The sequence below is a fragment of the Bufo bufo genome, chromosome 5 (genome assembly GCF_905171765.1).
Source record: "Bufo bufo chromosome 5, aBufBuf1.1, whole genome shotgun sequence".
Classification (NCBI taxonomy): domain Eukaryota; kingdom Metazoa; phylum Chordata; class Amphibia; order Anura; family Bufonidae; genus Bufo; species Bufo bufo.
This window is the reverse complement of record NC_053393.1, coordinates 243,913,960-243,924,584: the sequence shown is the minus strand read 5'-3', so window position 1 is coordinate 243,924,584 and position 10,625 is coordinate 243,913,960. Positions and strand designations below refer to the sequence as shown.

At 45.1% G+C, this 10,625-nt stretch overlaps 1 protein-coding gene across 1 annotated transcript; it reads right to left on the bottom strand.

Moving 5' to 3' along the window:
* Positions 1 to 225: 225 nt before the first annotated feature.
* LOC121002488 (E3 SUMO-protein ligase ZBED1-like) lies at positions 226 to 1,240 on the bottom strand. Its single transcript, XM_040433940.1, has 2 exons — positions 796 to 1,240; positions 226 to 711 (listed from the first exon to the last, which is right to left on the bottom strand). The coding sequence occupies exons 1-2, from the start codon at positions 1,210 to 1,212 to the stop codon at positions 226 to 228; spliced, it is 903 nt and encodes a 300-aa protein (XP_040289874.1). The 5' UTR covers positions 1,213 to 1,240.
* Positions 1,241 to 10,625: the final 9,385 nt, after the last annotated feature.

The window sequence follows — 10,625 nt, the reverse complement described above, 5'->3', positions numbered from 1 at the left end:
GAGGGGGACATGTGACAAGACTATTCCCCCGCAGACAGCGCACACCCTGTGGGACATCTGTCTAGCATCCTAACAAACAAAGATAAGAGAACTATCCCTTCCTGGGGAGTGGGGACATAATTTAAAGTGAAACCCTTTAATGAAGCAGTTTTTGGTCCTGGACCATCCTGCACCCTGAAACAATTGTACTCTGGGCCTGCAGACTTTCTAAATCCACAAGCTTTTTTATAAGTACTTCCTAAATCCTATTTTGAAACACTTGCTGAGAGGTTCTTTGACAAAAACACCAGCATATCCACCTTGTCTGGTTTCAGACAAGGACCGATGGTTAGATACAATATTACCACTGCTGCTAAAAGCCCTCTCTGACGCAGAGCTTGTTGCTTGGATACACAGATATTTTTGTGCTAATTTGCATAGCCTAGGGAAGTTGATCTTGTGAAACTTCCACCATTTCAAAGGATCTTCTCCATGATCTATAAGTGGCATATAAATGTAAATATTGAGTTCTGCAGCCACTGCTTCTCTAAACTGTTCTATGGGATCAAATGCAGTGTTGCCTGACGGCAGTGGTGCTGCTGCACGTGTAGATTCCTTAAAAAAACTTGCAAGACTTTTCTTCTTGGTTTTCGCAGCAGGTGGGTTTCCCACATGACTATCCCCCTCCATCACTGCAGTGCTTTGGGGTTCAGGCTGATGCTGCTGAAGTTCCTGAAATAAATGACAAAAAAATGCATGTTTTAGAAATATGTTACAGGAAATTTCTAACCAGTTAAGCAGACCGGTTTCGCTCACCTGCAACTCAGCGATGACTCGATCTTTGATGCTCTGGGTCTCATCGGCTGACAGGTACTGTGTTCTGAACCGTGGGTCCATAAAAGATGCCATGTTTAACAGGTCTTGGGTGACTTCATATTTCTCATTAAGGTACTGTAGAATTCTTGATTTTAGTGACTTGGTTAGGTCAGTGTCCTCTTCTTCTTCAGCCAACACAGAAGTGTTCAGGAGATTGAGAGCAGGCTTGACACAGGAAATGCTTACATAACTTTCACCTGATAGGGCATCTGTGAAATCTTGTAGTGGACTGAGGGCCTTGTTAACTGATTCCAAAACCTCCAGGTCCTGCCATGAGGGCAGTAGGTGTCTCACTTTACGGTCTGTGGAGAGAATCTTGGACAGAGCATTTTGCTGCTCTATGACTCGTGCTATCATTTTCTGAGTGGAACCCCATCTTGTTGAGCAGTCGGTCACTATAACATGTTCTGGAAGGTCGAGTTCTCTTTGTGCCTCCCTCAAGGCCACCCTCTTCTTCCAGCTATGGGAGAAGTGGCCCACCAACTTCCTGCATATCCCAAGAGCCCTGCTGATACATTGTGCATGAACACTATTCTTCATGGCATTTCCTGTGAATGATAAGAGCACAATAATATATTAAAACAAGTAATCCCAAATTCCCAATTTTAGTTAGGAGGAAATGACAGCAGTAGTTAACCATAGAGTTTGGGTGTAGTTGTAACATATTATTTAAGAATGTTAAATAGATGGTACAGCTACCCCAAACCCAATGAATAAATTGCTGCTCTGAGTCCTCCAAACAGGGCAGTACAGTAATAGTTACAGTAACAGTAGAAAACACAAACAAGACGAAAAATGTACTTACCAATAGCCAGATGAAGTCTATGCCCAAAGCACTGAAATCTTGTCCACTGATTAAGCTCCACAGCTTTTACTATATTCGTTCCATTGTCTGTTGTGATAGTGACCTGATGATCTTCACAGAGGTTCCATGCAGCCAATGCCTCCTTCAAGCCCAAGGCTATGTTCTCTCCTGTGTGGTCATCAGGAAAATAGGATGTTTGCAGGCAACGGCTTTTTAGTTGAAACTCCTCATTGACAAAGTGCACAATTAGACTAATATATGGTTCAGTTGTATTGCTTGACCACAAGTCCGTAGTGGTGGAAAATAATTTCACCCCAGCCATTTCCTGTTGAACTGCATCACGGCATTTGCTGTAAAGCTCGGGGATAGCTGTTTGAGAGAAGTATTTTCTTGAGGGCAGCTGATACCTCTTGTCCAGAGTGTGGATCAGTTTCTGAAATCCCACTTTACTAACTGTGTATAATGGCATCATGTCTCTTGACAAGCATTGGGTTATGGGGTCAGTGATTTCTTTATGTCGCTGTGAAGACTTGGCATATGGCGTGATACTCGCAAATACATCTGTAATTATGCTCTGGCTTGTTCGGCTTGCTTGTTCTTTGTTTTGTAGAGCGGCAGCCGCTGTGTCTTTACTATGGCCTTTCAGTGTCATGCATTCATTATACTTTTCTCCATGCTGTTTTTGGTGCTGGTATAAATTTGTTGTGTTGTCACGTGACGTAGCAACTCTGACTTTGCAAGTTTTGCAGAGTACCTCTTTTTGCTCAGTGTCGGTTCTCGTAAAGCCAAAATAGCGCCATATAACTGAGGTAGCATTTTTTTGGGGGACAAAATTAAAAAATTCTGTGTTTGTCTCGCTGGCAACTGCATCCATCTTCACTTGATCTGACTCTTCACTTTGCAGCACAAGTGGACTGAAAGGAAAGTTAAACATGATGATTATTAACTATTCCTAATTCCTAGTAGCCATTCTAAAGTCATATTAACAAGAATGAGACAGTACTGAGTCTGACAGACCTGTTGAGAGGGGAAGAGCACAGAATATAAGAAATTCTGAATTAGCACAAACCACAAATACCTGTTTCCTAATCCTTGCCAAATGTAGGTATATAAATCTGTGCCTGTGGTTGTACTTTGCACGTCTTCTACGGTTCTCTTCCTCTTTTTTCGCCACCTATAAAAAATTAAAAACTGTCAAAATCTGATTCTAAGCCAAGCAATTGTGTTAAGAACATTAGCCAATAATTATGGCATTGGTACCTTTTTGTTTTCCAAATATAGGGGAACCACAATGATAAGTCTGCCGATGTACTGCTTAAGTCTTTTGGCTTGTCCAGTTTAATAACTTAACTTGTTTTGACAAATCTGAGGTTGGAGCGTCGCTTAGCTCTTCCTTTTTTACTCTTGTTTTCCCAGTGACACCTAGTAGACAGACAAGACAGTAAAAAAATGTTGAGAGCTAAGCAACACAGGGGTAAGAAGAACCTAGCCCTTAATTGGTCATTTGGAACCAGTACCTTTTTCTTTGACAAATCTAAGAAAGGGAACCACGCGTCGTTGACAAATCTGAGGTTGGAGGTTGGAGCGTCGCTTAGCTCTTCCTTTTTTTTTTACTCTTGTTTTGCCAGTGACACCTAGTAGACAGACAAGACAGTAAAAAAAAATGTTGAGACTTGAGAGCTAAGCAACACAGGGGTAAGAAGAACCTAGCCCTTAATTGGTCATTTTGAATTTGAACCAGTACCTTTTTCTTTGACAAATCTAAGAAAGGGAACCACGCGTCGTTGACAAATCTGAGGTTGGAGGTTGGAGCGTCGCTTAGCGCTTCCTTTTTTTTTTACTCTTGTTTTGCCAGTGACACCTAGTAGACAGACAAGACAGTAAAAAAATGTTGAGACTTGAGAGCTAAGCAACACAGGGGTAAGAAGAACCTAGCCCTTAATTGGTTATTTGGAACCAGTACCTTTTTCTTTGACAAATCTAAGAAAGGGAACCACGCGTCGTTGACAAATCTGAGGTTGGAGCGTCGCTTGGCTCTTCCGGTTTTCTTAGTCTTGTTTTTACAGTGCCACTGAAAAAAGGAAAAACTGTCAAGTTGTTACCTATTTGAGGCAGCGCCAGCCAGGTAACAGGATGAGAAGAATCTAGCAGTCTCACCCCCCCTCCCTAGCCTGAGATTCCCACCCCCTTCATAATGCCATGCCAGTTCCCCCACCCTCATATTCCAGCAAGGTCCACTTCTCATATGCCAGCAATGTCCCCCTCATATGCCAGCCAAAGCAGTAGGTTTCCCACCCCCCTCATATGCCAGCAGCCAGGTAGGTAAACCCCCCCTCATATGCCAGCAGCCAGGTACTAGGCTAACCCCCCCTCATATGCCATTGCCAACCAGAGCCAGGTAGGTCCCCCCCCTTATATGCCAGCAGCCAGGTAGGTTAATTCCCCCTCATATGCCAGCAGCCAGGTACTAGGTTAACCCCCCCTCATATGCCAAGTTGCCAACCAGAGCCAGGTAGGTCCCCCCCTCATATGCCAGCAGCCAGGTAGGTTAATCCCCCCTCATATGCCAGCAGCCAGGTATGTTAATCCCCCCTCATATGCCAGCAGCCAGGTAGGTTAATCCCCCCTCATATGCCAGCCAGAGCCAGGTAGGTTTCCCACCCCTCCCCCTCATATGCCAGCCAGAGCCAGGTAGGTTTCCCACCCCTCCCCCCTCATATGCCAGCCAGAGCCAGGTAGGTTTCCCACCCCCCCCCTCATATGCCAGCCAGAGCCAGGTAGGTAAACCCCCCTCATATGCCAAGTATTGCCAACCAGAGTCAGGTAGGTCCCCCCCCTCATATGCCAGCAGCCAGGTAGGTTAACCCCCCCTCCCCCCTCATATGCCAACCAGAGCCAGGTAGGTTCCCCCCTCATATGCCAGCAGCCAGTAGGTTAACCCCCCCACTCATATGCCAGCCAGAGCCAGGTAGGTTCCCTTCCCCCTCTCATATGCCAGCAGCCAGTAGGTTAACCCCCCCTCATATGCCAGCCAGAGCCAGGTAGGTTCCCTTCCCCCTCTCATATGCCAGCAGCCAGTAGGTTAACCCCCCCTCATATGCCAGCCAGAGCCAGGTAGGTTCCCTTCCCCCTCTCATATGCCAGCCACCAGTTAGGCCAACCCCCCCCTTGCCAGCCGGGTCCCCTCATTCCATGTCCAATCCCATTCCCCTTCATGTTCATTGACTAAACATGAAATGAAGGGGACTGGATATAAAAATGAGAAGTGAGTGACTAAATCACTTCCTCATTCCATGTTGTACCGCGGGGGACCTGCTGCTGCTGCTTCGTGCGCTGCGCATCTGGTAATGGCCGGGCTTCTCCTCAGTCCTTACTTCACCCTGTCCTTCTTCCTCGGTGCTCCGTTTAGCAGGGTGGGTGGGGCTTTCCTCCCAGGACTAGGTGCGCGCGAGCCGCCGCCAATCACATTGGAGGAGCGCAGTCAGGTGGACTGCTGCTCCAATCATCATCCGCCGCCACAGAAACGCTCGTTGGCACCGCCGGAGCCCAAGGCGACGTCACAGGCATCCATGCCGCCACCGTAGGTGCCGCTGACGCCACTACAGAAGCCCTGTTAGTGTCACCTGGCTATTACTTGTAAGTACAGTAGGTAATATAATCGCAAAACGCAAAAATCGCGATTCGATTATAATTTCGATATATCGTGCAGGCCTAGTGTGTGTGTATAGGGTAAGTGTAGTGAATATAGTGTATGTGTAGGGTAAGTATAGTCTACATAGTGTGTACATAGGTATAATCTATATAGTGTGCTTATAGGATTAGTGTAATCTACGTAATGGCTGTATATAAGGTAAGTGTCGTATATATAGTGTGTATATAGGGGTAAGCAATTTATATAGTGTCTGCATATAGGATAAATGTAGTGTATATAGTTTATGGATAGGTTAAGTGTATTGTATATAGTATATCTGCATAGTGTAGTCTATGTAGTATGTATATACTGTAGCATAAATGTAGTATTTATGTTTTGTATATATGATAAGTGTAATCTTTATAACTAGTCTGTATATTAGGTATGTGTAGAGTATATAATAAATGTATAGTGTATATAGTGTTTGTACAGGGTAAGTGTTGTTTAATTTATATATTATCTGTATATAGGGTATGTGTAGTATATATATATATATATATATATATATATTATATGAGGGGTAAGTGCAATGTATATATTGTATGTATAGGATATGTGTAATTTATATAGTTTCTGTATATTGGGTAAGTTTAGTGTATGTATATGACATGTGTAGTCATTAGAGTGTTACATACGGTATGTGTAGTGTATATAGTGTGTATATATAGGATAATTAATCTATAAAGTGCCTGTATATAGGGTAAGTGTAATATATATAGTGTATGTATAGTGTATATAGTGTGTGTATAGGGTAAGTGTAGTGTATACAGTTGAGGCGAAACCAACCTCGCCACTGGGTTTTGGAGAGGCCTGTTTATCAGCCTCTTGCCTCAGGATTATGGCCCATACTAACTTTAAAGGAGCAGACAGACCGGCCGCACAGCTTAAATCTGTCTTTTCAATTGTATTTTGTTATGTGAGGGTACCCAGATAGCTAATTGTATTGTATTTGTGTATTCTGAGTGCCATTCACCTAATGATATGCACTCAGACTTGAGCTATCTGGGAATATGTCAAATGGCTGTGTTTGCTGTGGGGGGGTGACATTGTGTGTTTGGGTGGTGATTTCTGTCCGGTTGTCCCCACATGTGTATTAGAGATTTCCCTTTGTCTTGAGAGATAATTGGATTACTCCTCGGGTGTCTCCAGGGCAGAGAGGAGGAAACCATGATGCATTGTGGGGATGTGTTGTGTCTGTGTATCCTGAGTTGCTGCATATCTGTCCTGTGTCGCAGTCTTCCTTCTGGTCCACTAGGGGCGTGTCCACCAGATGGGGACCTGCATAAATACGGGCGGGTAGCCCTCAATAAAGGAGTTCCTGTTTTATACCTTCATGAAGTCTTGGCTCATGTTTGGGGGATGGAATAACTACACTCTTGGGGATTGCTATATCACAATACTCCCCTGAGTATAAGCTCTTGTAAGAGCTTGCTCCTGGTCCCTGTCTCTGGATTTAGGAGAGGTTCACCCACTGGAGCCTGGAGCCTTGTCGTAGGTCCAGGGTGGGTAGGAGACGGCGAGACCTCCACCAAGCTTCGGCGGTTTGTGGGGTCTGCATTGCTGATGGTGTCACGTGGAGTGCTTGGAGTCCTCTGGAAACACTAGGAGCATCTATCAAAGGAGGTACCCGGTCGGGGTGCTAGGCGTTCCGTTACAACAGTTAATGTGTAAGGTAAGTGTAGTCTACATAGTGTTTACATAGGATAGGTGTAATCTATATAGTGCTCTTATAGGATAAGTGTAATCTATTTAATGTCTGTAAAAAAGGTAAGTGTAGTGTATATAGTGTGTGTATATAGGATAAGTAATCTATATAGTGTCAGCATATAGGATTAATGTAGTGTATATAGTATATGTATAGTGTAGTCTCTGTAGTGTGTATATAGGTGTAATCTTTATACTTAGTCTGTATATTGAGTATGTGTAGAGTATATAGTGTATATATCGTGTATATAGTGCATGTATTGGGTGAGTGTTGTCAATATTTAGTGTATAAGGTATGTGTACAGTATATAGTGTATGTATAAGGCAAGTATAATGTATATAGTGTATATTTAGGGTACATGTACTCTATGTAATGTATATATAGAGTAAGAATAGTCTAGTGTATATTTACGGTAAGTGTAGTCTATATAGTATGTATATCAGGTAAGTGTAATGTAGTATATATACAAACCGGATTCCAAAAAAGTTGGGACACTATACAAATCGTGAATAAAAAATGAATGCAATGATGTAGAGGTGCCAACTTCTAATATTTTATTCAGAATAGAACATAAATCACGGAACAAAAGTTTAAACTGCTAAAATATACAATTTTAAGGGAAAAATATGTTGAATCAGAATTTCATGGTGTCAACAAATCCCCAAAAAGTTGGGACAAGGCCATTTTCACCACTTTCTGGCATCTTCCCTTCTTCTTACAACACTCAACAGACGTCTGGGGACCGAGGAGACCAGTTTCTCAAGTTTAGAAATAGGAATGCTCTCCCATTCTTGTCTAATACAGGCCTCTAACTGTTCAATCGTCTTGGGCCTTCTTTGTTGCACCTTCCTCTTTATGATGCACCAAATGTTCTCTATTGGTGAAAGATCTGGACTGCAGACTGGCCCCATCGATTCTACCCCCCTGCTAGGGGGCACAGTAAAACTCCGTACTCCGGAGGTTACCCTATCTGTAGGGATCTGCCACTCTGAGAAATGTTCCTTCTTTGTTTTAGAGAATCTCCCAGTTCAGGTAGTCCTTGATTGCCCTGGCCTCAGCAACACAATCCGGTCATTAACTGGAGTTAGGCGAGTTAGAGAGATGGGGGCCTAACTCTAATTCTTGCTTAACCGTAGTACAAGCTGGGGTCTCATCAGATATTCCTCATTTTATTGCTGATTATTCAGATGTTTTTTCCACCTCTGAGACAGATACTCTCCCTCCCATAGGTCTTATGACTGTGTTATTGACTTGATACCTGAGTCCAAATTTCCTAAAGATCGGATTTATAATCTGTCCGGTCCTGAGCGCAAGTCCATGAAAGACTACATCCAGGAGAGTCTCAAGAAAGGACATATTAGGGCCTCCACCTCTCACCTGGGAGCAGGATTCTTTTTCGTTAAAAAGAAAGACGGTGGTCTCAGGCCCAGCATTGACTACAGAAATTTGAATAAAATTACTATTAGGAATCAGTATTCCATCCCGTTGATTCCTGATTTGTTTAACCAGATTTTGGGTGCTTCTTGGTTTTCTAAATTTGATTTGAGAGGAGCTTATAACCTAGTTTGAATTAAGGAGGGAGATGAGTGGAAAACTGCTTTTAATACTCCAGAGGGACACTTTAAGTATCTGGTTATGCCATTCGGTCTTTGCAATGCCCCAGCTGTGTTTCAGAATTTCATGAATGACATTTTTAGAGATTGTCATTCATGAAATTGTTTGTTTATCTCGATGATATTCTTGTCTTTTCACCTGACTGGGATTCTCATGTGTCTCACATCAGAATGGTTCTTGAAATCCTCAGGGAGAAACATTTGTCTGCTAAATTAGAGAAATGTGTATTTGGAGTTCAAGAGATCCCCTATCTTGGCTATATTCTTACTCATTGTAACGGACCGTTTCAGCAGACAAGGGGTTAAAATCCATTTAGGCAATATGCCCCTTTTCTGAGAGACAGGCACAGCTACTGCAGAACACCAAACTCCCGACTGAATACAAAATAGCACTCCAAACTGGAACCTCCCGATTAGCGGCTAGCAGACAAACAGGAATCAGCTTACACTCCTGGCAATCAGTCGCTAACAGCATACAGTGGATCCCCCCCAATAACGAGACAAGGCTCCGTGTTGAGGGTCAAGCAGTGGTCTGAGGTGCTGGTACACCCAGCCTGGTTTTTATTACAGTTGTTGCAAATACAGGTCCGCCCACAGGGAGGTATAAAACAACCCAGCCCATCTGGTGTACACGCCCCTAGGGGACCAGAAGGAAGACTGTGACACAGGACAGACATGCAGCACTGTAGGACACACAGAGACAATACATCCCCACAATGCATCATGGTTTCCTCATCTCTGCCCTGGAGACACCCGAGGAGCAATCCAATTATCTCTCAAGACAAAGGGAAATCACCAATACACATGTGGGGACAACAGAACAGAAATCACCATTTAAACATACAATGTCACAACCCTTTTCACTACACAGACATTTAACATCCCAAAATGGCACGAATTAGACCAGGAGTTCAAGTTAGTTCAAGTCCTTTGTGAACAAATGAGGCCTGGCTGATGAGAGGGCCCATAATCCTGGGGCAAGAGGCCAGCAGCCAGGCCCCTCCAAAACCCAGTGGCGAGGTTGGTTTCGCCACACATCTCCCCCTCCCAGGGAAGACTAACCAGGTACCTGACCTCACGGTCAGTACCTGAGTTAGTCTGGCAGTCCACCCACAACCCAATACTGGACCTGTTGGATTTGGTAGCCTGTCTCTGTTCAGTGAGTCCACCAAGGTTATGTTGGTAGCTGGTACTCCCGGTCTCTGTGTTGCTCCCTGGCTTGGGGTGGAGGTTGCTTTGTGGGCAGGTATCAGCGGTACTCTGCCCTGGTTGTTGGAGGGGGAGACCGACTGTCTACCCCCTGTGCTGTAAGTGCAGAGACCACGGTCCCATCTGCACTGTTGTGGGTCTTACTGTCTCCCCCTGGTGCGTTAAGCTGCCGCTGGGGAGAGGGGGTAACGAGCTCCTCTCCCATACATACTTGCAGCCGCTGGGGAGGGCGACCGACCGTCTCCGCTCCCAATACAGTGTCCTGCTGCTGGGGAAAGGAGACTTGGCTCTCTATTCCCTGCTGGACACTCTGCCGCTGGGGGACAGGACCGACTGTCTCTGCCCCCTGTAACTGTGCCTGCCGCTGGGGAATGGAGACTGGGCTCCCAATTCCCAATAAATCACACGGCCGCTGGGGAATGGAGACTGGGCTCCCAATTCCCAAAAAATCATGCTGCTGGGGGGCAGGGACAACTACCTCTGCCCCCTGTAACTCAGCCTGCCGCTGGGGAGGGAGGACGCTGCTCTCCTCTCCCTGCATTACACACTGCCTTCCCGGCATATCACCCTGCTGCTGGGGGGCAGGAACAACTACCTCTGCCCCTTGTAACTCAGCCTGCCGCTGGGGAGGGAGGATGCTGCTCTCCTCTCCCTGCACTTCACACTGCCTTCCCGGCATATCACTCTGCTGCTGGGGGGCAGGAACAACTACCTCTGCCCCCTGTAACTCAGCCTGCCGCTGGGGAA